This window comes from Ipomoea nil, unplaced genomic scaffold (assembly GCF_001879475.1).
Source record: "Ipomoea nil cultivar Tokyo-kokei standard unplaced genomic scaffold, Asagao_1.1 scaffold3069, whole genome shotgun sequence".
Lineage (NCBI taxonomy): Eukaryota > Viridiplantae > Streptophyta > Magnoliopsida > Solanales > Convolvulaceae > Ipomoea > Ipomoea nil.
The window spans coordinates 1,403,150-1,430,367 of record NW_017619497.1 but is presented as its reverse complement, the minus strand read 5'-3'; the positions used below and the strand labels follow the sequence as shown (position 1 = coordinate 1,430,367).

At 35.1% G+C, this 27,218-nt stretch overlaps 2 protein-coding genes and 1 long non-coding RNA gene across 5 annotated transcripts; 1 reads left to right on the top strand and 2 right to left on the bottom strand.

The window, feature by feature from the left end:
- The first annotated feature begins 172 nt into the window (after positions 1 to 172).
- LOC109165472 (auxin response factor 2-like) lies at positions 173 to 5,372 on the top strand. Its single transcript, XM_019314251.1, has 15 exons — positions 173 to 507; positions 659 to 771; positions 1,019 to 1,114; positions 1,307 to 1,363; positions 1,459 to 1,614; positions 1,739 to 1,823; positions 2,109 to 2,199; positions 2,286 to 2,450; positions 2,574 to 2,693; positions 2,814 to 2,889; positions 2,973 to 3,144; positions 3,242 to 4,197; positions 4,301 to 4,491; positions 4,608 to 4,799; positions 4,986 to 5,372. The coding sequence occupies exons 1-14, from the start codon at positions 402 to 404 to the stop codon at positions 4,780 to 4,782; spliced, it is 2,559 nt and encodes an 852-aa protein (XP_019169796.1). The 5' UTR covers positions 173 to 401; the 3' UTR covers positions 4,783 to 4,799; positions 4,986 to 5,372.
- On the bottom strand, positions 2,700 to 27,218 carry LOC109165475. Its single transcript, XR_002051553.1, has 3 exons — positions 27,204 to 27,218; positions 6,592 to 6,595; positions 2,700 to 2,774 (listed from the first exon to the last, which is right to left on the bottom strand). It is a non-coding gene; the product is annotated as an uncharacterized LOC109165475 (long non-coding RNA).
- Positions 13,651 to 24,505, bottom strand: LOC109165473 (transcription factor ICE1). Of its 3 annotated transcripts, none has more exons than XM_019314252.1 (5): positions 23,135 to 24,505; positions 22,096 to 22,332; positions 21,448 to 21,618; positions 20,776 to 20,862; positions 13,651 to 13,929 (listed from the first exon to the last, which is right to left on the bottom strand). In XM_019314252.1, the coding sequence occupies exons 1-4, from the start codon at positions 24,488 to 24,490 to the stop codon at positions 20,779 to 20,781; spliced, it is 1,848 nt and encodes a 615-aa protein (XP_019169797.1). In that variant the 5' UTR covers positions 24,491 to 24,505; the 3' UTR covers positions 13,651 to 13,929; positions 20,776 to 20,778. The 3 variants fall into 3 exon arrangements, with proteins under 3 accessions (XP_019169797.1, XP_019169798.1, XP_019169799.1); XM_019314253.1 differs by having other exon boundaries at positions 13,651 to 13,908; XM_019314254.1 differs by lacking the exons at positions 13,651 to 13,929; positions 20,776 to 20,862; positions 21,448 to 21,618 and adding an exon at positions 21,696 to 21,743.

Genomic DNA, 27,218 nt, shown 5'->3' with positions numbered 1-27,218 from the left:
GTTAAATATTACTCCGTAGAATAATAATTTTGATGATAAGATTAATATTTTAGTATTATGGGATAAAAATATTAAAAAAAAGTATGATAATGTGAGTCCGGAGTGGGACTGTGGGAGTGTGCAATGTGGCAGCATACCAATTGTCTATATTGACCCTTCTCTGCTTATTGAAAGGTCTCTGTTCTGTGTCATAACGCTACTAGCCCATCTTCTGCACACACACACACAGAGCGAAGCTGATGTAGAGAGAGAAACTAGAGTGAGAAAGCTTTGGAATCTAGAGAATTTCCAGTTGATTGAGGTGATTTTGGTGTTGTGTCTGACTGAACATCTGTTTTTGGAGAATCGCGTCGGGGATGTGAGATCCGTATCTTGCGAAGAAACTCCTCGAAGGTTCGGAAATGGCTACTTCAGAGGTTACGGCGGCCAGGGGTTACGCTGAGTCGAGTTGTGGCTCGTGTGCGCCGCCTCCTGACGGTGGTCGGAGTGTCTCCGGAGCCGGTAAAGGTGAGCCGAGCCTAGCAGCTTTTGTTGTTGTTGTTGTTTTGCTCTAGTAGAATTTTTCATATATTGCGTTTTATGTGTTTTAATAACTGTTTGTGGTGATGCTAGATTGCTAGGTGCTGAGTTAAATTTGTGTTTTGTGTTTTTGTTTTAGATGTTGAGAGAGCGTTGTACACGGAGCTATGGCGGGCTTGTGCCGGGCCGCTGGTGACAGTGCCACGTGAGCAGGAGCTGGTGTTCTATTTCCCGCAAGGTCATATCGAGCAGGTTTGTTTCTACACAACTCGTTAAGCATCTTTTCGAGCTAAGATGGGATAAAGATTATTCCAGTTCTCTTAATGTTCTTCCTGATTTTGCTTCTACTCGTACATATTTTTGCATTATGTGTAAATTCTATGGCTCCGTTTCGTTTCCTTCGAACTTGGAATTTCCAATTTGGGTTAAATTAATGACGCTGGTTAAGTAAGTAGACACGACTCACGAGTGCGGAAACTTCGATGTGTTTGTTTGGTAGGTTGAAGCATCAACTAATCAAGTGGCAGAGCAGCAGATGCCAATCTATAAGCTTCCTTGGAAGATCCTCTGCCGCGTGGTTAATGTCCTGTTGAAGGTAAGACACTGATCTGTTGGTCTTCTCTTAAGAATTTTTTTTTCTTCTTTTTTTTTTTTAAAAAAAATTTTATATTTGGCTTTAGAAAAATGCTTGTTTCTTGAGATTTTTCTTTTGACACCCCCCACTAGTCCTTACTGGATTTTATTATGTCAAATCATATGCAATTTTCTTCTCTATGTGAATGGTTAGGCTGAAGCAGATACTGATGAGGTTTATGCACAAGTAACATTGATGCCGGAAGAGAATGTAAGTTTTATACCTGTGAAGGGGAGATGGTTCAATTTGTGAATTTGAATGATGGGAAAGATTTATTTATAGTAATTGGTGTTATTCAATGGCAGCAAGATGAGAATGCAATTAAGAAGGAAACCGTGCTACCTTCACCACCACATGTTCAAGTACATTCCTTTTGTAAGACGCTTACAGCCTCAGATACAAGCACCCATGGAGGATTTTCAGTGTTGAGACGGCATGCTGATGAGTGTCTCCCGCCATTGGTTAGAAAGATTCCTTTCTTGCGCAATCTTTGTATATGTATGATTACTGTTTTGTATTATGTTTGTTGTCAGATGTCTATTAGAAACTAGTGCTTGATGGTAAGTGCTCTTTGATTTACGACAGGACATGTCCCGGCAGCCTCCAAGCCAGGAGCTGGTGGCCAGGGATCTGCATGGAAGTGAGTGGCGCTTCAGGCATATATTTCGGGGTATGATTGCATCTTTGGTCTAAATAGTCTTGTGCCTACTTTGTGGAATTTGTTGTAGTTATGGTTGCCACATGCTTTAAAGTCTTTTATATGAGTACGCAACTATTTGTAATTGCAGCTAGTTCAATATGACAATAATTTCTGATCAAATTGGTTAAAAAGATTTAGATACTAGTATCAGCACACCATCCTACTTTTGTCCATGTCAACCCCAAACCTACTAGAAGGGTGTTTTTTTGGGCTGCTTTTTCTTGAAATGATACTTATGCTGCTATCCTAATTCAGGCCAACCACGGAGGCACCTCCTTCAAAGTGGTTGGAGTGTCTTTGTTAGTTCAAAAAGGCTTGTTGCTGGTGATGCCTTCATATTTTTAAGGTTGGTTATTTTTAATATTTTTACTATTTATTTTTAAAGATATTTTTAGAATTTTTTTCATGACTCTTATCCTTTTCGATTTCTAGAGGTGAGAATGGGGAGCTTCTTGTTGGGGTTAGACGCACAATGAGGCATCAGAGTAACATTCCATCATCTGTTATATCCAGTCACAGTATGCATCTTGGTGTGCTGGCAACAGCATGGCATGCCATTCAGACTAATACCATGTTTACGGTGTATTACAAACCTAGGTAGGGACTGAAAGTCTTTTTCTTGTGTCCAGAAAATGACTTAAAAAAGGAGTTGAAAAGAGAAGCATCTTGCCTTTCAGATTGAAACAATGTGTGCACTTACTGGTGATTTTATTTGTGCAGGACAAGCCCCGCAGAATTTATTATTCCACATGACCAATATATGGAGTCTGTGAAAAATAACTATTCCATAGGAATGAGGTTCAAAATGAGGTTTGAAGGAGAAGAAGCTCCGGAGCAGAAGTACGTATGATGTTAGCAACTTAGCATTGCTGAGGTCAAATGTGTCTATAAGAATTTAATACGAGTATCATTAATTCATTTCTGAGTGTTTTATGGGGGATAACTTTACAATTTTTTTAGGTTTACTGGAACTATCGTTGGAATTGAAGATTGTGATCACCAAAGGTGGCCGGAATCGAAATGGAGATGCCTCAAGGTAATATCTTGCGTCTTCTGGTGAGTTACTGGCTGCTTTTTATTTCTGCTTCTAAAATGGTCATTCTGTATGGCTACTTTAAGGTGCGGTGGGATGAAACTTCCACCATTCCTAGGCCGGACCGAGTTTCACCTTGGCAAATAGAGCCCTCTCTTTGTCCATCTGCACTTAATCCACTTCCTGTACCAAGATCAAAAAGGCCTCGATCGAATGCTTTTCCATCTTCACCTGATTCATCTGTTCTTACAAGAGAAGGTTGTTAGTGCTTTTAATTTATATTTCTCATTTTTGCCATTTCCATTCTGTTGGTTTCAAGCTATTGGAGCCTCATATGCTTTTTGGTTTGCTGTAGGTTCATCCAAACTATCTGTAGACCCCTCTTCTGCCAGTGGGTTTTCAAGGGTCTTGCAAGGTCAAGAATTATCGACCTTGAGAGGTGCCTTTGCAGAAAGTAAGCAGTCAGAATCATCTGAGAAGCCAACACCATGTCCACCATCTGTGAATGATGAGAAGCTTGATGATCTTTACGCATCACACCGCTGTAGTTCAAATAAACGTTTGTCTTTAGGGAGGCCAGAATCATCATTTACAGCTCTTCTATCATCAGGTTTTGGGATGTACATTAATTCGTCCCATGGCCTTTCTTTTCAGTCAGGGGATCAAATGCCAGTTCCTGCTAGTTTGGTGAAGCGACAAACTAAATGTCAGGAAGGGGAGTTTAACTTACTTGGAAAACCATGGCCTGCTGTACCCTCTGCCTCTGGTCTATCACTTAATTTGATGGATTCAAGCAGTAAACCTCATGGACAGGGTTCTGATACACCTTATCAGGCACCAGGAGACTCTAGGTGTGGTGGCTTAAGTGAGTATTCAATGCTACCTGGTCATAGACTTGACAGTCAGCAGGGGAACTGGTTTATGCCTCCAACTTCTTATCTGCAAATACCTGCTCATTCTAGAGAACTGATGCCAAAACCAGTATCAGTACAACAGCACGAGGCATTTGAACCAAAAAAGGGGAACTGCAAACTATTTGGCATACCTCTGATTAGTAATTCTTCTTCAATGGGTCCTCCTATGTTAAGTGAAAATGCAATGACTGAGTCAATAGTCCATAGCGATTTGGGTATATCCTCTCATCAGTCACCTGCAATTGAATCTGAACAAAGGTCTGAGCAACCAAAGGACTCTAAAGTGATAAATGGAGTTACAGGCAATGAGAAGGAAAAAGAACTTCAAACCTTTCATGTTGGTGGTAGAGGAAGGGTGGGCAAGGTCTGCAGTGGTTCAACAAGGAGTTGCACCAAGGTTCTAAAAAAATATTTTTTAAAAGTTTTTTTTTTTTTTTCGTGTTTCTTTTATGGACCGCTTGTGCATGACTTTGCTTTTGCACATGCATCTTTATATTCAGGTTCATAAACAGGGCACTGCCCTTGGTAGGTCCGTATATCTTGCCAAGTACAACAACTATGATGAATTGATTGCTGAACTGGACAATCTGTTTGATTTTAATGGTGAACTTAAGGCACGGAACAGCAATTGGATGGTTGTGTATACTGATGGTGAGGGTGACATGATGCTTGTCGGAGATGATCCGTGGCAGTAAGGACATTCTCATATCTTGACTAAATATATAAAGAAAGATTATCTACATTGTAATTTGAATAGCATATTTTGTGTCATCTACTTAATGTTGCCTCCCCTTTCACCAAAAACAGAGAATTTTGTGCTATGGTTCATAAAATTCACCTCTACACAAAAGAGGAGGTGCAGCATATGAAGCCAGGAACTCTGACTTCAAAGGATGAGGATACATCGTCGATTGCAGGATTGGACACCAAGGAAGTGAAGGTTTTGCTGCCTCCTCCTAAGTCCAGTGCTGAGGAATGTTGATTTCTCCTCAGATCTAGGTATTTTGTTTGTAAAGCACTACTAGAGGGAATAATTATACACATATGTATGCTCACAAGTCTTTTCCTCCTCTCGGTGGGCTTTCATCTTAATTAACATACTCAAGGAATTTGAGTTTAAATCAAACTTTTTATCTACGGGTTGGTTGCTACTGAATCTCATTGGCTGTGTATCATACATGACAGGTTGATAATGCTGCCAGGAGAAGACAAGTATCCTTTCAGGTTGTTTGATTTTGTGGGGATGCTTGAATGCAGTGAGATGCATGTATGTATCATTGCAGCTTCTTATATTTTTGCAATTTTGGACCCCTTGGAAGCCAACTTATGGTTCCCTATTCTATACATAGTATGTATATTGGCATTAATGAGGTAACACTGCTTTTGAATGTTTCACATTTTTGTACATAGTAGTTCTGTAAGTAAGAAAAGTTAATACGATTACTCGAATGCCTTTGCAGTTGTTTTTTGTAGAGTTTATGTTTTGGGAGTTGAAATGTCAACCGTTACATGGGACCGGCATTATAGTTTATACATCCATCATGTTCTTGATGCAATTTAATATTTATGGGAGTATTTTGGTCTTGATTTATGTCTATTGGAATCGCACTTCCTACAAGTCCCATTTACATTCACTGTATTGCTCCTTAATTGATTGAACGGATGCTCATTCTTGTGGAAGAATGTATCAAAATACATTTTTTAGGATCAAAGTTATTAGGACTCTAGGTGTTATACTTTTGTTAGATCTCTTGTTGTCGTTTGTATTTACATATGGGCCCTGTTTGATAAAAAATTGGCCTATAGGCCAATTTTGATTTATTTGACCACTATTAATTGTTTAATTGTTTGATTTAGTTAAAATATCAATATAAATGTTTGGTTAATTAGCTTTTTGCAACTCCAAAAGGCTAAAATTGAAAAAGCTACTCTAAGCAACTTTTTCAATTAGCTTTTTGAGAAAAGAAATTATACCAAACAACTATCAACTAACAGCTAATTTACCAAACACTTTTCTACAATCAGCTAATGTTATCAACTATTTATACCCTCTAATTAACACAATCAGCTATCAGCTAGCAGCCATTTTACCAAACAGGGCCATATTCTTTGTAATCTGATTAAATACACAATACACACTTCTATACTCTCATCTGGTATCCGTAGGTTAGTCGATCCTTTCTCTGTAATGGCCACTCACAGTACCGCTTCTTCTGAACGTACGGTAATGACAGTCTCCTCTCCACTGACGATGGCCTCCAACTCGCTATCCTCTGCGCACTATTTCGTGTCCATCAAACTTACCTGTCGGAACTACCTCTTTTGGATCACACATCTGATTCCTTTTCTTAGAGGGCAGAACCTCTTGTGTTTCGTTGACGGCTCTCTGCCCTGTCTGCCGGCGACCTTGGCGAATGATGGTGGTGCGGCTGCAGCTCTGGCGAATCTTGCGTATGTTGCGTGGGTGCAACAGGATTAGGTGATCCTCTTAATGCTCATCTCCTCCCTCTCGGATGAGGTGATGTGTCTGGCGATTGGGCGTCCGGCTTCCCGGCAAGTCTGACAGGCGGTGGAGGCGGCGTTCGGTTCCTCGACGCAGGTATGAGCCAGACGAAAAAGACATCGTTATCCGATGCAAGGTGATAGCTCTCCGTCGGATAACGATGTCTTTTTTCGAATTTATCCTTCTTTCTTTGTTGTGAAGGATCGCGTTACCAATGCGGTACTGCTTAGAGGTCCAAGTTCTATTGGGTTGTACTCGCTGTCGATTCCACGCTCTCCTATTGCGTACCTGTCTGCTCGTGCCTCATCTGTTGTGTGGCATCATCGGTTAGGTCATCCTCATTATAAAGTTCTGAGTCGTGTTATACAAAATTGTTCCGTTAGTTCAATAAATGTTAGTTCGTCATCGTTGTGTTCTGTTTGTCAAATGAGAAAGTCTTCGAGATTTTCTTTAGATAGGGTTGATTCTAGTAGTAGACATGTACTTGATCTTGTTTACACAGATATTTGGGGTTTTACCCCTGTTATGTCTTTGAATGGGAATCATTATTTCGTGTTATTTGTTGATGAGCATACGCGTTATTCTTGGCTATTTCCTTTACGCTTGAAATATGATATATAGAAAGTGTTTGAGTAGTCTCGTTCTATGGTTGAACGCTTATTTTCTTGTTCTATTAAGTTTATTCAATCGGATTTAGGGGGTAAACATAAAAAATTGCACTTTGTTTTCCAGTCTCTGGGTATCGTTCGTTCATAGGTGTAGCAGATTGGCTGTGTGGAGCATTGTCATCGTCACATTGTTGAGACTGACCTCACTCTACTGGCTAATAGCTTTGTTCCCTATAAGTATTGGGATTTCGACTGTCTATCTAATTAATCGTTTGCTGCCTTCTGTGTTGAAATTTGATAGTCCGCATCGAGGATTTTTCAGTCTGTTCTTACTTATTCTTTCTTTCTTGCTTTTGGTTGTCTTTACTTTCCTTATTTGCGTCCATATAATAAGCACAAGATGGAGTTTCGGTCAGCTTCGTGTGTGTTTCTTGGTTATGCTGTGTCTAACGGTATCGTTGTATGACCTGAATACTGGTAAAATCTATATGTGTCGTCATGTGCGTTTTGATGCGGGTGTTTTTTCCTTTGATTCAGTCCCTTCTGTGCAGGTATTAAGTGAGGGTCTTGGTGATGGTGTGATGCCTTGGGGTGCTGGTCCTGTGGCTCCAGCTGGTGAGGTTGGTTCTTCTGATGGTCTTCATGTCGGTTCCGTGTTGAGTCCTGCTCCGGTTGTTCCTGCTTCGTCTCCTCGGAGGAATAGGACACGCACGATGCCCTTGCAGCGCTCACATCCTAAGATGCTGCGTCATATGACTCATGGTGATCCTTCACAGTTACAGGCTTTAGTGGCTTCTACTGGATTGGTGGATCCAACATGTTATTCTCAGGCAGCCCGTCATCCAGAGTGACGTGAGGCCATGGATCAAGAGTTCAATACTTTATTGAACAATGACACGTGGAAGTTGGTGCCTGCTCAGTCTGGTATGAACATTATTGGTTGTAAGTTGGTGTTTCGTACCAAGCGCAAGGTCGATGGGTCAGCTGAGCGCCATAAGGCGCGCTTGGTTGTCAAGGGGTTTAATAAGGTGGCTTGAGAAGACCCCTTTTTGTATAATTGTAAACTAGTAAATTAGCCGTGCGATGCATGGATAAATTTTTTTTATTATATATTTAAATAATAAAATTAATGATAAAATTATAAATAATTCTAATATTAGAAAGTGTATATTTATTTGAAATTATAAGATTTGTATATTAGTGTTGAAATTGATTACTTAAAAATTATATTAGGAAAAGGTCTAAACAAAAAATAGAAGGAAGAACATGACTAATTGATATTATTTTAAGTAACAAAAATATACTATAATCAAATGAAGATATATTATATTATACCAAAATATATAATAGTCTATAGAAAATTTATCATTCAAATTTTCACTTAAAAAGTGACATTCTTCTTTTTCTTCAGGGATGTAAAATCATTCACCAATCCATTGAGTCTTTTCTTACAATATACTTGATCATAAGTAAGATTTCAACAACTTCAACTTTAAAAAGTTCTTTATGCATATACAACAGTAATGGAAATAGTCAAGACTATTTGATATTGCAATTGTAGCATCAAAATACAAAAAATTAGATTTTTATTCACCTATCAAAAAAATTCCAAATTTTGAATAAATTTAAAGAATTAAAATATTTAACTTACATATTTTCATCGTTTTATCATGAAGGATAAAAAAATTGAGGATGTCAAATGCACAAACAATGCACTTCAAATTAATAATTACTGAGACCGAATTTCTGCATTGTGAATACAAATTTAGAAATAAGAGTAAGTTTTTACTCTTTATATATATAATAATTTTACAATAGTCAAATAGGTCCACCTCAATTCCTATAAGTTGACTATAACTCTATACGTAAATCAAGTTCTTAGGAATTAAGAATGTAAACTTTGTAGAATTTTAGACTGTCTTGATTTCTTTATACATAAGTTACACAAACACTAATATATAAAACATAAATATATAATAATATTTTTTTTTTTCATAAAAGTGCCCCAAAAAATTGGGCCAGCCACCACACTATGTAAATGTGTGTACATATATATACTTCATAATATTTGGGGGCACCAAAATTTGGGGGCTCTGTGCGCAGGCCCTGGCTAAATATGGCCAGGGCCGACACTGTCTTGACCTTTTATAACGTATATTTTGATACATAAATCAATATTCCTGATGATATGGCATCGATTTTTTGCTTATGTGGCCTTATTTCTTAATCAGTTCCCCCAAATTAGGTTTATTAGATAACCAAAATTCTAAATTATTGAGTCATACCACTTCTTCTGCCCTTCTTATTGCCGTGCAAGCATATCTAGTAGACTAGATAGTTTCATCAACATATAAGAATGTTGGTGATGTTATCTTTTTCGAATTCATCACGAGTGAGAGCAAATATGAAGTACGAGCCTAGTATATTTTGTAATAGTTGTTTGAAAGTTCCTATTTGCACAACTAGAGACTCGAACACAAAAATTTTCAGGTGTCAAAGATGAAAGGTAGACATTGTGTGAATTTATATTTCAATTTTCTTCATTTTTTTCATTTCTTTCATAATTTTTTCCTAATTTTCCCGTAATTTTACGGTTATTGTCTGTAATTTTTTTTTTTTGTTTCTTATTTTTCCAATTTTAATAGTTTATTTTGCAGTTTTGTTTCCCTAATTTTTCCGTAATTTTACAGAATAATCTGAAATTTTTTTGTTTTTTATTTTTCCAGTTTTAATCGCAAGTCACTTTTTTGTTTAAAGTTTTATGTATTTGTAGTTTTGTTTCACTCTTTTTTTTTTTTTTTAGAATGTTTCACTTTTACATGTCCAGGATGGAAATAGTTGCAAGTTTTTTCTATGGAAGGATCAAAGTTTAAGGAGAGAAGAATTTGAGCACGAAGACATAAACAAGATGCTAGTTTCTTTGAGTTGTGAAATAGGAGGTGTGCATAGTAAGGATCTTTACTTGAAGACTTATGAGCTTTTTGATTGCAGATTTAGGCAAGGACATCATGCACTTTTTTGGCCTTCTAGTTGATTATCCCACATTTTGATTGCAGATTTAGGAAAGCAAAAACCTAATTTGAAGAAATATGTGCGCAGACTGTTTGAAAAGAATCACATTGCTTTAAATAGGAATGCAAAACTTAAATTTCCAGTTTTACCCTTCATTTTAACACCAACTTAACACTAAAACTAACAGAGGACCATTTTGACTTAAATTTCAAACATCGAAGGACCACTTGAGGAAATTAGAAGTCAAGGGACCAATTTGAGAATAGGTCATAGTCGGAGGATTATTTTGGAAATTAACTCAGTCATAAACATTTTTTTTGAAAGGAAAGAACATATTTCATTAAACTTCAACCAAATGAGAAATATAGGAAGGTGGCACAGTGAACCACGATCCTAGGACAGATGAAGAACCTGTTACCCGTGCTAGCACATGAGCGACATATCAATCTTTGCTTCTTTTGAAAATATTTGTGGTACCCTGAACGTGCGTTTTTTTTCCTGTAACATTAGATGGTGACAGAGCGGATAACGGCAATCAGAGAGTTAATTATTCAAATCATTACTTAATAATGACATATATTTTTATAATAATATATAGTTCTACAAATTAGAAACCTAATCATTAACTATAAATAATTATTATAATCATTACTACAATCATCATATTTTTATATTCGTATAAGAGCATGAATATCAGTTGGGGATATTAAAGAGTTATTGTAAGAGTGATTAGGAAAGAAAATGTGGAAGGAGAGAGAAAAAAAAAACAAAAATTGATTTCAAAATTTTAAAAAAATAATATATAATCATGGTCGGCGCCCAGCGGGCGCGTGCACTGCATGCGCCCGCTGGATGCACTTGTGACAAGCTACACAAGGCTGTCACGTTTGGTTGTTTTTCTAGCTGGGTCCCACCATCCTGCCATTAATCGAGTCCTTGCAGTTGCTATCCCATTTTTTTTCTCTCTCTCTCTCTCTCTCATTTTTTTTTTTAATTTTTATTTATTTATTTATTTATTTTTTGTTTATCTCTAATCCATGTAGGTATTAAATTCCTTTGAAAGTAATGTATTCTCCTAACATTCTCCTCTTATGTGCATGGTCTAAACTTCTACAAATATAAATTAGAATACACAAATTTTGATTTTTTTTTTTTTAAATGAACTAAACACGCCTAAGGGTAAGCGCACATCCTCCATGAATCCATGATGTACACAACGTTTTATATTAATCATTATTTGTAATACATAATAGTATTTATCAACATTTTAATTCTTTTTACTTATTATTTATTGCAATAAATAATAATCCTAATCATTCTTATAATAAATATTTATTACCATGCCAATAACTTTGTGGTCTAGTGAGGGCGGTATTGACTCTTTAATTTGTGAGGTCATGAGTTCGAGTGAGGACGGTATTGACTATTTGTGCTTCAATAGATTGAGAAAATAGATATGAACAGATAGTAGTACATTGTAACAGAATTAATAGTACTCAAAAAATATTTATTACTAAAATCACTAATGTCATAAAAACTTACCCTAATCATTACTTAATAATATAATATTTTTATATGCAACATGTAATACGAAACACACAAATATACGAAGCACACAAATACAAAATTTTTGTTTTTTTTTTTTGTTTTGTTTTGTTTTTTGTTTTTTTGTTTTTTTTTTTTGTTTTGTTTTGTTTTGTTTGTTTTTTTTTTTTTTTTTCAAAATAAAGCAAACACTCCTTCCCCTAGGGCATGTTTACTTTTAGCTCACATGGGTGAAGTTTGAAAACAATGATCTAAGATCGAATCTCATCAACTAATGAATTATATTAACCCCCGAGTCCGAATTATATAACCCGAATATGTGAATGAATGTGACAAGTATAGGATTAAACGAATAAAGAATGTAACAACAGGATGAAATATGCACGAATATATGTCACAAGGATAAATATTGTATTAATTGTGTATGAAATGCTATTACAAGGACAAGGATTATGTAATAACGAGACAAAGTATGTAATAAGAACAAGAGATGTTTGAACAAGACACAAATGAAGGTTTTTATACCCCATGTCGTCCCAACAACCCCGGAAAAATCGGTGGAGGTCCCCTCAACGTCTGTCACAGGGATAAATATTGTATTAATTGTGTATGAAATGCTATTACAAGGACAAGGATTATGTAATAACGAGACAAAGTATGTAATAAGAACAAGAGATGTTTGAACAAGACACAAATGAAGGTTTTTATACCCCATGTCGTCCCAACAACCCCGGAAAAATCGGTGGAGGTCCCCTCAACGTCTTGGACCGTAACACGCGCCGCGAGACTCGGGCAACGCGAAGACCCCGCCCCTTGGCCGAGCACGGAGCTTGGCCAAGTGGCCGACCCTCGAGGTGCCCGACCACGAGGTGGCCGACCCTCGGGGTGCCTTACCCTGGCATGGTAGACCATGGGGTGGAAGGCCATCCCATGCTCTAGTTGATTACTTGATTATTTCACATTTTGATTGCAAATTTAGGAAAACAAAAATATAATTTGAAGAAATATGTGCGCAAACTGCTGAAAGGAATCACATATTGCTTTAAATTGGAGTGAAAAACCTAAATTTTCAGTTTTACCCTTCATTTTAGCACCAACTTAACACCAAAACTAACAGAGGACCATTTTGACTTAAATTTCAAACATCGAAGGACCACTTGAGGAAATTAGAAGTCAAGGGACCAATTTGAGAATAGGCCATAGTCGGAGGATCATTTTGAGAATTAACTCAGTCAGAAACACCTATGATCCCTAAAGAAATATCAATCTTTGCTTCTTTTGAAAATATTTGTAGTCCCCTGAGCGTGCCTTTTTTTTTTTTTTTGCTGTAACATTAGATGGTGACGGAGCGGATAACGGCAATCAGAGAGTTAATTATTCAAATCATTACTTAATAATAACATATATTTTTATAATAATATACAGTTGTACAAATTAGAAACCTAATCATTAACTATGAATAATTATTATAATCATTACTACAATCATCATATTTTTATATTCGTATAAGAGCATCAATATCAGTTGAGGATATTAAGGGGTTATTGTAAGAGTGATTAGGAAAGAGAATGTGGGAGGGGAGAGAAAAAAAAAACAAAAAATTGATTTCAAAATTAAAAAAAATATATAATAATCATGGTCAGGCGTGCCTAAGGGACGTGTGCACTGCACGCGCCCGCTAGTTGCACTCGTGACAGCCACACAAGGCTGTCACGTTTGGTTGTTTTTCCAACTGGATCCCACCATCCTGCCCTGCCATTAACCGGGTCCTTGCAGGCTCTCTCCAATTTTCGCTCTTTTTTTATCTCTCATCCATGTAGGTTTTTCACTCCAATTTAGGTTTTTAATCGGGTCTCTCTTTTTTACCCTTCATTTTAACACCAACTTAACGTCAAACCTAACGGAAGACTATTTTGACTTAAAATTCAAAAATCGAAGGACCGGAGAAATTAAAAGTCAAGAAACCTATTTGAGAAAATACCATAGTCAGGTTTGGGAATTAACTCTAATAATTTTGAATCCTCACATTATTCTTTTCAATGTTTTCATCGTTGGGATGAACTAAACACACTTTTATCTTAAACAACCAGCTGAAATGAACCTTGAACACAAGAGAGATCGAGGGTGATTGAACTCTGAACTTCTCTATAGTCAAATAACCATAATATATATAGAATGTAAGAGAGCAAACTTGAAACCAGGTTGGAATGGTAAAATCTCTGCATCCAGTTTGCAGAACGACAAAGCCAAATAACGGTGTTTCTTCCGGGGGCAAAATACAAAACAAAGCCATGCTTAATGCTAAACTAAGCCGAAATATTGAAATTCCAAAGGTTTTGACTTACGAGACGACATTATCTGTTACGACTGATGCATATCAGGAGGACTGCAAAGTTGATCTGAATAACGACATTTAACTCCATGACCTTAAGCGGGAGATATTCCGTTGGCCACTCATAAGCTTAGATCATCCCATTGAAGCGAGCGGAATCCATAAGTACTGCTTTGATTTGATCTGGATGGATGTCTTGGCCTTCCTTGCATTGCTGCCAGCATTAGAGCATCCTTTTCAGTGGGGATATTTAGAGGGGAGAATGTAAGAGTGATTAGGAAAGAAAATGTGGAAGGGTAGAGAGAAAAAAAAAACAAAGCAAAAACTGATTTTAAAATAAAAAAAATAAATATAATATCTATGCGCTCCGGGAGCGTGCAATGCACGCGCCCAGCGGGTGCGTGCAGTACACGCGCCTGCTGGGTGCACTCATGACAGCCACGATTGGCTGTCACGTTTGGTTGCTTTTCAGCTGGGCCCCACAATACTCTCATTCTCTCAACTCATGCAGAAGATCCCCAAAATTTCTCTCTACACTCTCTCTCTTATCCATGTCAACATTAAATATATTAAAGGTACTCATGCTCCCCATGTGCTCCCCTAGTGTGGATGCTCTTATAGAATCCCAAATTAGTTTCAGAATGGAGAAAAGTATAACACACATCTTAAAAGCTGAACATGGTCATTTTAACACCAACTTTACACCAAAATTAACACAGGACCATTTTGACTTAAATTTCAAGCGTCCAAAGACCACTTGAAGAAATTAGAAGTCAAGGGACCAATTTGAGAATAGGTCATCGTCGGAGGATCATTTTGGGAATTAACTCAGTCAGAAAAATTTATGATTCCTAAAAAAATATCAATCTTTGCTTCTTTGAAAATATTTGTGGTCCCCTGAGCATGCGTTTTTTTTTTTTCCTGTAACATTAGATGGTGATGGAGCAGATAACGACAATCAGAGAGTTTATTATTCAAACTAGTACTTAATAATAATATAAATTTTTATAATAATATACAGTTGTACAAATTAGAAACCTAATCATTAACTATAAATAATTATTATAACCATTACTACAATCATCATATTTTTATATTCGTATAAGTGCATCAATATCAGTTGGGGATATTAATGGATTATTGTAAAAGTGATTAGGAAAGAGAATGTGCGAGGGGAGAGGAAAAAAAAAAAGAAGCAAAAACTGATTTCAAAATTAAAAAAAATAATAGAATAATCATGGTCAGACGCGCCCAGCGGGCGCTTGCACTGTACGCGCCCGCTGGGTGCACTCGTGACAGCTACACAAGGCTGTCACGTTTGGTTGTTTTTCCATCTGGGTCTCACCATCCTATCATTAATCAGGTCCTTGTAGTTGCTCTTTAATTTTCTCTCTTTTTTTATCTCTCATCTATGTAGACATTAGATTCCTGAAAAGTAGTGTATTCTTCCCACATTCTCCTCTTATGTGCATGCTCTAAACTTCTACAAATATGAATTAGAATACACAAATTTTGAATTTTTTTTTTAAATGAACTAAACACGCCTAAGGGTAAGAGCACACCCTCCATGATGTACACACCATTTTATATTAATCATTATTTGTAATACATAATAGTATTTATCAACATTTTAATTCTTTTTACTTATTATTTATTGCAATAAATAATAATCCTAATCATTCTTATAATAAATATTTATTATCATGCCAATAATTTTGTGGTCTAGTGAGGACGGTATTGACTCTGTGTGAGGTCATTGGTTTGAGTGAGGGTAGAATTAACTATTTGTGCTTCAATAAATTGAAAAAATAAATATGAACAAATACTGCATTTTAACAGAGTAAGTAGTACTCAAAAAATATTAATAACTAAAATCATTAATGTCATAAATAATTACCCTAATCATTACTTAATAATATAATATTTTTATATGCAACATGTATTACGAAACACACAAATATATACGAAGCACACAAATACAAAATTTTTGTTTTTTTTTTTTTTTTGTTTTCAAAATAAAGCAAACACTCCTTCCCGTAGGGCATGTTTATTTTTAGATGCCCGCATGAGCAGCTCATTTGGTCATATGTGTGAAGTTTTAAAATAATGATCCAGGATCGAATCTTATCAATTAATGGATTATATTAATTCCCGGGTCCGAATTATATAACCCGAATATCTGAATGAATGTGACAAGTATATGATTAAACGAATAAAGAATGTAACAACAGGATGAAATATGCACGAATATATGTCACGGGGATGAATATTGTATTAATTGTGTATGAAATGCTATTACAAGGACAATGATTATGTAATAACTAGACAAAGTATGTAATTAGAACAAGAGATGTTTGAACAAGACACAAATGAGGATTTTTATACCCCATGTCGCCCCAACAACCCCGGAGAAATCGGTGGAGGTCCCCTCAACGTCTTGGACCGTAACACGCGCCGCGAGACTCGGACAACGCGGAGACCCCAACCCTTGGCCGATCATGAGGTGGCCGACCCTGGCATGGTTGACCATGGGGTGGAAGACCATCCCATGGTCTAGTTGATTACTTGATTATCCCACATTTTGATTGCAAATTTAGGAGAACAAAAACCTAATTTGAAAAAATATATGCGCAGACTGCTGAAAGGAGTCACATATTGCTTTAAATTGGAGTGAAAAACCTAAATTTCTAATTTTACCATTCATTTTAACACAAACTTAACACCAAACTAACAGTGGACCATTTTGACTTAAATTTCAAACATCGAAGGACCACTTGAAGAAATTAAAAGTCAAGAGACCAATTTGAGAATAGGGCATAGTCGGAGGATCATTTTGGAAATTAATAACTCAGTCAGAAACATTTATGATCCCTAAAGAAATATCAAATTTTGCTTCTTTTGAAAATATTTGTGGTCCCTTGAGCGTGCGTTTTTTTCATGTAACATTAGATGGTGACGGAACAGATAACGGCACTTAGAGAGTTAATTATTCAAATCATTACTTAATAATAACATATATTTTATAATAATATACACTTGTACAAACTAGAAATATAATCATTAACTATAAATAATTATTATACTCATTACTACAATCATCATATTTTTATATTCGTATAAGAACATCAATATCAGTTGGGGATATTAAAGGCTTATTGTAAGTGTGATTAGGAAAGACAATGCGGGAGAGGAGAGAGAAAAAAAAAAAAAAGAAGCACAAAACTGATTTCAAAATTTTAAAAAAAATAATATAGTAATCGTGGTTAGGGGCGCTTGAGCGGGCGCGTGCAGCTGGGTGCACTCGTGACAAACACACAAGGCTGTCATGTTTGGTTGTTTTTCCGACTGGGTCCCACCATCCTGTCATTAACCGAGTCCTTGCAGTTGCTCTCCAATTTTCTCTCTCTCTCTCTTTATTTTTTATTTTTTTTTTATCTCATCTATGTGAACATTAAATTCCTTGAAAGTATATATTCTCCCCACGTTCTCCTCAGATGTGCATGCTCTAAACTTCTACAAATGTGAATTAGAATACACAAATTTTGAATATTTTTTTTTAAAAAAAAATAACTAAACACGCCTAAGGGTAAGAGCACACCCTCCATGATGTACACAACATTTTATATTAATCATTATTTGTAATACATAATAGTATTTATCAACATTTTAATTCTTTTTACTTATTATTTATTGCAATAAATAATAATCCTAATCATTCTTATAATAAATACTAGTTTTGTACGCGCATCGCGCGATTGGGATAATGCTCAATGTTTTTTTTTTTTTTTTTTTTTTTTTTTTTTTTAATAAGTACTTTAAAGTATATCAAGGCAATATTATATTGGAATTGTTCATGCATAGATAATTGAATGTTAAATTTGCGTATTTAAATAGGCAATTCTAAGTTTACAAATGCAAGATAATATAGTCAAGATTGATTATAATATTATCAATAAAATAATTGTATAGGTATGGTTGAAACCAAATACGGGACATAAGGGAGAGCAAATAAAAATTAGGGCTTAAAATATTAAATATATACTGATATTGAAGAGCTAACGGCTGATTGCCAAACAAGGACATTGCGAGATAATTTCCCACTTCAATTTGTTGTGTGATTTGAATATTCTTTTTGTCAATAAATCCCCCAAGTAGTTAATATGATTGGCTTAATTATATTTTTTTATTTTTTTAAAAACAATTATTATTATTATTATTATTATTATTATTATTATTATTATTATTATTATTATTATTATTATTATTATTATTATTATTATTATTATTATTATTATTATTATTATTATTATTATTATTATTATTATTATTATACCCTTAAATCATTTTACATGTTAATCTAAACAGCTAATTTTTTCAAATATCTTTTTACCAACCGTTGATATAATTCGCTGGTCAAATTTGCTAATATAATCCGCTAATTGCTGATTGTCAAACAAGGACATTGCGAGGTAGTTCTTACTTTAATTTGTTGTGTGATTTGAATACTCTCTTTGTCAACAAATTCCTCAAGTAGTTAATATGATTGGTTTTATTAATTATATTTTTTAATTTTTTTCATGGTATTAATAAAATACTTGGTAAATAAATATATAGCATTATATTGTATTATAACTTTGATATTTAATTAAAAAATAGTGCACAAAAAAGATAATAGACAATGTAGTGAATATAATCAATTGATGGATTTGAATGTAAAGAATTTTTTACATTGGAGAAATATAAAGACAATATAACTAATAAAATTATTTCTCTTAATTAATTTGTTGATAATGAATAATTTTTTTTTTAATAAAGACATTGTAGAGACAATGTATCAAATATAATCAATTGATGAATTTGAATGTAAAGAATTTTTATAGTGGAGAAAAATAAATACAATATAACTAATGAAATTATTTCTCTTATTTAATTTATTGATAATGAATAATTTTTTTTTGAATAAAGATATTGTAGACACATAATTCTAAATTAAAGAAATGCATATGTATTATTTTTTGTTGTAGCTACTAAATTATTATTTAATTTAATGAGAGTAAAATAGAGTACTAATTATGTCAATTTTGATTGGGATGAGGTTCGAACATAAGACCTTTCTTATTGAAATGAATGAGTAAGTTAACGGTGAACTAACAGAAATTAACGGAAAAGATAATATTTAACGGATAAGTTAACGGATAATCATATTCATTAAGGATAAATTAGGAAATCTTAAAGAAAAATTAAAATCTGATCAATCTGAGCCATTCATTTGATTAAAAAATTTGACCGCCATTTTTTCTACCCATTATAGGCCTAACTCTCTTGGGCTCTTATTAGTATAGTAGATAGTAGATAGATTTATTATCATGCCAATAACTTTGTGGTCTAGTGAGGGCGGTATTTACTCTTTGTGAGGTCATGGGTTCGAGTGAGGGCGGTATTAACTATTTGTATTTTAATAGATTGAGAAAATAGATATGAACAGATACTACATTGTAACAGAGTCAGTAGTACTCAAAAAATATTTATTACTAAAATCATTAATGTCATAAATAATTACCCTAATCATTACTTAATAATATATTATTTTTATATGCAACATGTAATACGAAACACACAAATATAAAATTTTTGTTTTGTTTTGTTTTGTTTTTTTTCAAAATAAAGCAAACACTCCTTCCTCTAGGGCATGTTTACTTTTTATACTCCCGCATGGACAACGCAGTTGAACACATGGTGAAATTTGAAAATAATGACCCAAGATCGAATCTCACCAACTGATGGATTATATTAACCCTCAGGTCCGAATTATATAACCCGAATATGTGAATGAATGTAACAAGTATATGATTAAACAAATAAAGAATGTAACAACAGGATGAAATATGCACGAATATATGTCACGGGGATAAATATTGTATTAATTGTGTATGAAACGTTATTACAAAGACAATGATTATGTAATAACAAGACAAAGTATGTAATTTGAACAAAACACAAATGAGGGTTTTTATACCCCATGTCGCCCCAACAATTTCAGAGAAATCGATGGAGGTCCCCTCAACGTCTTGGACCATAACACGCGTCGCGAGACTCGGGCAACGCGGAGACCCCGCCCCTTGGCCGAGCACGGAGCTCGGCCAAGTAGCCGACCATGAGGTGCCTGACCACGAGGTGACCCTCGGGGTGCCCGACCCTGGCATGGCAGACCATGGGGTGGAAGACCATCCCATGGTCTAGTTGATTACTTGATTATCCCACATTTTGATTGCAAATTTAAGAGAACAAAAACCTAATTTGAAGAAATATGTGCGCAGACTGCTGAAAAGAATCACAAATTATTTTAAATTGAAGTGAAAAATCTAAATTTTCAGTTTTACCCTTCATTTTAACACTAACCTAACGCCAAACCTAGCGGATGATCATTTTGACTTAGAATTCAAAAGTCGGAGGATCGGAGAAATTAAGGAACCTATTTGATAGCTTTCAAAAAAAAAAAAGGAACCTATTTGATAAAAGGCCATAGTGGGTTTGGGAATTAACTCTAATAATTTTGAATCCTCACATTATTCTTTTCAATGTTTTAATCGTTGGGATGAACTAAACACACTTTTATCTTAAACAGCCAGCTGAAATGAACCTTGAACACAAGAGAGATCGAGGGTGATTGAACTCTGAACTTCTCTATAGTCAAATAACCATAATATATATAGAATGTAAGAGAGCAAACTTGAAACCAGGTTGGAATGGTAAAATCTCTGCATTCAGTTTGCAGAACTACAAAGCAAAATAACGGTGTTTCTTCCGGGGGCAAAATACAAAACAACGCCATGCTTAATGCTAAACTAATCCGAAATATTGAAATTCCAAAGGTTATGACTTACGAGGACGACATTATCTGCTACGAGTGATGCATATCAGGAGGACTGCAAAGTTGATCTGAATAACGACATTGAAAACCGTGACCTTGAGTACAGCTTAGATCATCCCGTTGAAGCTAGCGGAGTCCATAAGTACAGCTTTGATTTGATCTGGATGGATGTCTTGGCCTTCCTTGCATTGCTGCGAGCATTATAGAATCCCAAATTAGTTTCACAATGCAAAAAAGTATAAACAATCATTTTTGGGTAAACCCCGCCTTGTGACCCTAGCCATGGTCGTAGGTTGCCCATAGCTGACTGGCTCAAACCAAGAGGACTGGGATTTGAACCCGTGAGCTTGTGGTTACAAGTTTGTATCCTTAGCCATCTTGGCTGGGGTTACCCCAGGCCCGAACGTTTTAAAAGAAGAAAAAGAACTAGCACACATTCAGAAACGGTGACACTTGATTGTTCCAACAAAGTATTCAAACAGCAGCACTGTCTCTGAATAGAGGACAAAACAGGACATCTAAAATTCTTACTCAAAAATGGAGGTTGGGATGAGGGTGGGGGCGACAATAATGTTTCACAAAGGATGGTCACTCAAAACAAGAAAAAGTGAAATGGTTAGTCCTAGCTTTCGCCTACATATGTGCATGTGGACAGTTGTACATGTATTGTGCAATGTGAACGCATGTGAAAGCTTGCAGGGGCGAGGGGATAGATTTCTGTGTGTGTGAGCTTTTCATACACATGCTAGTGTGCACCAGTTCATAATAGAAATTACCTCTGCTCGGAAAATATCCAACGCAAACCCGTTGAAGCAGCTGATAACAGCCTGTTGGATGTCTATACCAAGGTTGTCAAGAGCCTTCATCGTTGAAAGTAATAGCCCGGGTTTGCGGCTACAAAACATATGGATGTTCACCGCTCTTCCTTCTCTAACCCTTACTTCAACCTACAAATACACATAATGTCATCATACTTGGGGGTAACTAGGGAAACTCGAAGCCACTACCCGAGGGTGTGCACTAGATAAACCCCGCCTAGCTAGCAAAGGACCACAAGGTCCCTTACTTCAACCTACAAATACACATAATGTCATCATACTTGGGTAACTAGGGAACCCGAAGCCACTACCTGAGGGTGTGCCCTGGGTAAATCCCGCCTTGTGACCCTAGCCAGCAAAGGACCACAAAGAAGTAAACCAGCCTAGGTTGGCTATATCTGACTGGTTCAAACCAAGAAGGCTGGAATTCAACTCGTGACCCTGTGATAACAAGTTTTATCCTTAACCAACTTGGTTGTGGTTACCCCCAATTTCATCATACTTAATACCATAGAAAATGAATATGACACCATATATATTCTTCTTCTTCGTTTTTGTGATGAGTGCAAAATCAGAAATTCATTTTACGTATAAGAATCATATTACCCTTGCAGGCTGTCCAGTTGGACTAGATAGCGGGCTTGCAAATGCAGTTGGACTGATTTCTTCTTTGATACGGCAGGGTAGGGCAGAAGCAGTTGGTGTCAACGGGTAGAAACTTGAATTAGGGGTTAATGCGGAGCAAGGTGGAGTAGACTCGAGTTCATTGTGGAGGTCATTGATTTTCTGCAGAAGTTCCTTCAAGTATTCAATTGCATCCCCTAAAATCGAAGCTCTGTCCATCTGCAATACGCAAGAATTACAATTTAAACTCATAATCATTATGGTACCAAAGTCACGTATCGATCTGCATAACTTTGAATTGCACTAAAAAACAATAAATATCAAGCCCTCGTGAAGAAAAATTCATGACAGAACAAACCAGACTATCTTTCTTCAATGTTTTCTCAAAGCAAGGCCATTGGATTTTAGAAACTTAGCAATAGTTTTGAACCAAGATGCAAGCCATCTTTAGTTCACAAACCCAACCATTCAAAAGATTTTAAAATGTCTTTTTAGGATTTAAAGTTTTAATCAGTCTGTTCTAGTGAAAATTCAGAGTAATGATTAATTACGGTACTAAATTTTGCACAAAAGACTAGGTGTTTCTTGAGCAATATATAATAGTGGGAAAGTATAAAAAGCAATGCAAAAGATTATTAAAATAAAAAATAAAAAAGAAGAAGAAAAAGAAGCAAATTCGACATTACAGCATGTCATTGAAGTCTGAAGAGGATAACTAATGGGGCTCACTGGTATAGTAGTAGCTTTCAAAGCATAGCAGTGTCTATCTCCCTGTCTGTGGTCCAGAACTTAAAGATGCTTTTGAACATAATTTCATAAACTCCATGTGAGTGTATTTAATGCTATCAATACTTTTAAATTAATCAGCATATCTTTTGAATAGCACAGTCGAGTAATTCATAAAATCAAATTACACAAGCAAGCAAGAAAATTCAAAATCGAAAGGGAAGCAAAAGGACTGATGAATGTGAATTGCTAAAACATGTTGAAATTCACGAGAACTTGCTGCAAAGAATTTTACCTTACTAATCTTTGGGACGACAGACCTCAACATGTAAAGCCTGTCGTTGAGCTTCTTGCGACGCCTCCTTTCTGCCATCAAGTTCTTGGCTGGAAGCCCTTTCTTCTTCCCCTTTTGGTCGGCCCCGGTGGCATTGGAGGAGCTAATTCCACCATTCTTGACACTTTCATCAACCTTGCCACTGTTTTCGACAAGCTCATCGGAGTCATAGTTGAAGTTGGAGCCATCAATGCTCACATCCTCCAATTCATCCCCCCCATTGCTCCCTTTCCTCTTCCTCTCATTCACTTCATTCTTGTTATCGAAGCCGCTATCAAGATTGCTACAAGTGTGGCCAATTTCACCACCCAAAAGTGCTAAATTCCCACTAGAATTACCAAGATTCTTCCTAAGAGCAGCCCTCTTTTGAAAGAGAGTAGGCTGTGCCCCAATTGAGGCAAAATTATCAAGTGGTTTTAACAACTTGGACCTATTAAGAAACAAAGCATTCTCATTCTCATTCCCATTCACATTCACATTCACATTCAAGTTCACACACCCCTCTCCAAACCCTAGTGGACCAAACCCCCCTCCTCCTTCACCATTGTGTGGAATTTGCAGCAAATGGGTTGAACCAAATTGAGGAACAGAGCTCAAGTTGGGAGCCCCCAAGAAGTTCTGACAGCTCAAATCACCAAACCCACCACCCAAAACCCCTCCCCCTCTGCTCAAACCGCTCAGAGCTTGAGTTTCAAGAAACCCACTCTCACACCCCAAATCAAACCCACCCTGATCCAAGGGATGGGTCATGATGGTGGGCTTGTGGGGCAAAAAATAGTGAACCTGAGAAGGGTCAAGAGCATTGAACACTGAAGCAGAAGAGGGAGAGCAAGAGGAAGAGGAATCCACTGGGTTCAAGATCAGATTGTTGTCAGGCTCAGAGAAATTCGTAGAGAAAGAGATGCTCCCATGGCCTTGCATGGGTGCACCATTGTGGCTATGGTGATGGCTAGCCATGTACCACTCCACATCCTCAGCTTCCAGCATGGACTTGATCGTTGCCATCTCCATTTCCTCTTTGCCCGCCAACCCTCCTCCGGCGCCACCGCTATGGTGGTGGTGGCCGCCGCCATTTGTGCAGCCGTTGTTGTTGTTCTGTGCCCAAGAACCCGTTTGTTCTTCCTCTTTCCCATCCATCCATACCATGCTTGTCACTCTTGATAACATTTCCTTTGTTCCCCAAGATTCTTTCTTTTCTCTCTGCAATGGCGAATTCAACGAGAAGAAGAGCAGAGTGGGGCTAGAGGGGTGCAGAAAGCAAGAGAGAAAGGGGTGGGGGTGCAAAGGCCAAAGGGAAATGCCTTTTTGTGCTATCATATGGCTTTATACTTGCCAATGTTACACTCAAAACTGAAAAATAAATATTCAAATGTTACTGCTTTTATTGGAAAAATGGATTTGTATAATTAGAGTAAAAACTGTCAATATATATAATCTTTTTCTCACTCCACAACCCCTGTCATCTCACTTTTTATTTTAGATTAAAATATTTTGTTATAGTATTGTATTAGTATTTTCGCCCGGAGGATGCACGGAATGAATATTTTATTATTTTAAACCATAAATTTATTAACTCAGTCACATTTATCTCATTGTGCGCAGTAACTAAAGATTTAGCATGTCAGATGCTTTGTCGGGCCGAGGTGTCGGGGACCTTGGGGGAGAGGATTCAACCTTTTGGGAAGAATATCATCTTCAAAACGCTTAATTTAAACCCATCTATTACATTTGTACCGTCACCATCGATTCATAATCTTTTTGTTAGATTTTTAAATTATTTTGACAATCTTAGATCATCTCCAACTCAAAATACCAAATTATGCACCAAATTTGACACCGATTCAACATATTCTTACATCAAAAAAATTTCATCTCCAACCCATTACACCAAAATTTTTATTTCTTCACTAAAATAATTTGTAATCTTATAAATTAAAACTTTAAATATTTTAATATACAATATAATTATAATTAAATTAATTTTAGATGTAATTTGCTTTAATTTTGTTAAAATTATGTTTTATGTAGTTTAATTTTTAATTAATTTATATTCAATATTAGTCTCGTTTTAATCGTCTCAATGAGATCATTCAAATGGTATAATTTATGTTTAGTAATATAAAATTTATGTATAAGTATTTAACAATATATATATATATATATATATATATATATATATATATATATATATATATATATATATATATATATATATATACATAAAAACAAAATAAAGGATACAAAAAGAATTAAGAAAAAAGAACAGGGATAAAACATGAATATAAAAGTTAAAAAAAAAAAAAAAAACAAGTGAATATTCACAATCGGCAAAAATTTGCCGTTTTTCCGTCCCTACTAGAGATTGATCGAATTTGGCGTTTTTTTTTTTGGGGACAATTTACCGTTTTGCAGCATCCGTTGGAGATGCTCTTACTTAGCACACAAATCGTCATCTTGAATTATTTTTCTAGGTAGATATTATTTTGTGCTTTCAAGCATTACACATGTGTGATTTTTTATATATCGTGATTAATTCTATCTACAATGAGACTTTTTAAGAATAATTCTAGTGATAAAGTGATCTAAGGCACGATAATTTCACGCTTTCATCCAAAAAGAAATTCAACCATTATTTGTTGATGATAAGCTTTTGATTTTATTTTTTGAATTTAGAATCGTATTTTATTATTTAAATCATAAATTTATAAAGATAATCACATTGCATTTATTGTCTTATTATCTTTTATTTTCAATATAAATTATTTTCTTATAAGATTTTGTATTATTTTCAAAACGTTTACTTATATGAAATTTCTTATTTAGAAATTTATTTAATTTTTTTTATAGAAAATATATCAAAATGATCACATTTATTATCACTTTTCATTACAATTTTAGTCATTTCATAAGGTTTTATAACATCTTCTACAATTACATTTGCATCCATCCATTGAAATATTTTTGTGTGGATTTGAACTAAATTTCAAGATTTCCTACAATCTTACAAATATATGAGTTCATGAATTGTCATCTTGAATTATTTTTACTCAACTATTATTTTGTGTTTCAAGCATTAGAAATGTGTATTTTTTTTTTATATATCATGATAAATTCTATCTACAACGAAATTTATGAACAATAATTGTAGGGCTTAAAGTGATATAAGACACGTGAACTGCACGCATTCATCCAAAAAGTAGTCATGTCATTATTTGTTGATGATAAGCTTTTAAGTTTTTACTTTTATTTGAGTTTAGAACCATATTTTATTAGTTTAAAGATAAAAAAATTTGTAACACTTAATTTAAACTCATCTATAACATTTGTATTATCACCGTGGATTCATCATAATCTTTTTATGGGTGATATGAAGTAGATTTTTTAAATTTTTTGATAATCTAACATAACACACTAGTCTACATCTTGAATTATTTTTTAAGATATATATCAATAATTTTATATTATTTCTAAACCCACCATCGTCATTCGTCAACTTATTTTACTAAAATTTGTTGTTTAGAATTGTACTTAATAATTTTAATCACAAATATATCAAGATAATCAAATTTTCTATCTTATTCTAGTTAAGTTTTAATCACTTTATGAGATATACCTTCGGAAAACTTTATAATCTAAGTAAAAACTGTCAACATATATAACCTTTTTCTCACTCGAGAAGCTCTCTCATCATTTGCTATTGCCCACTTTTTAGATTAAAATAGTATTATATTTTACTATTTTAAATTATAAATTTATTAAGATAATCATATTTATCATTTTTTAAAAAATTTTTACTCGTTTTCTTATAATATATTGTATTATCTTCAAAATGTTTAATTTAAATCTCTCTATTACATTTGTATTGTCACCACTCACCATCAATTCATCATAATCTTTTTGTCGATAATATGAAGTAGATTTTTTAAAATTTTGATAATCTTACATAGTACACATATATCATCATCTTGGATTAGTTATATTACTTTTCAGGGTAGATATTAATAATTTTATACTATCCCTAAACACCAACATCATTAATTTATTT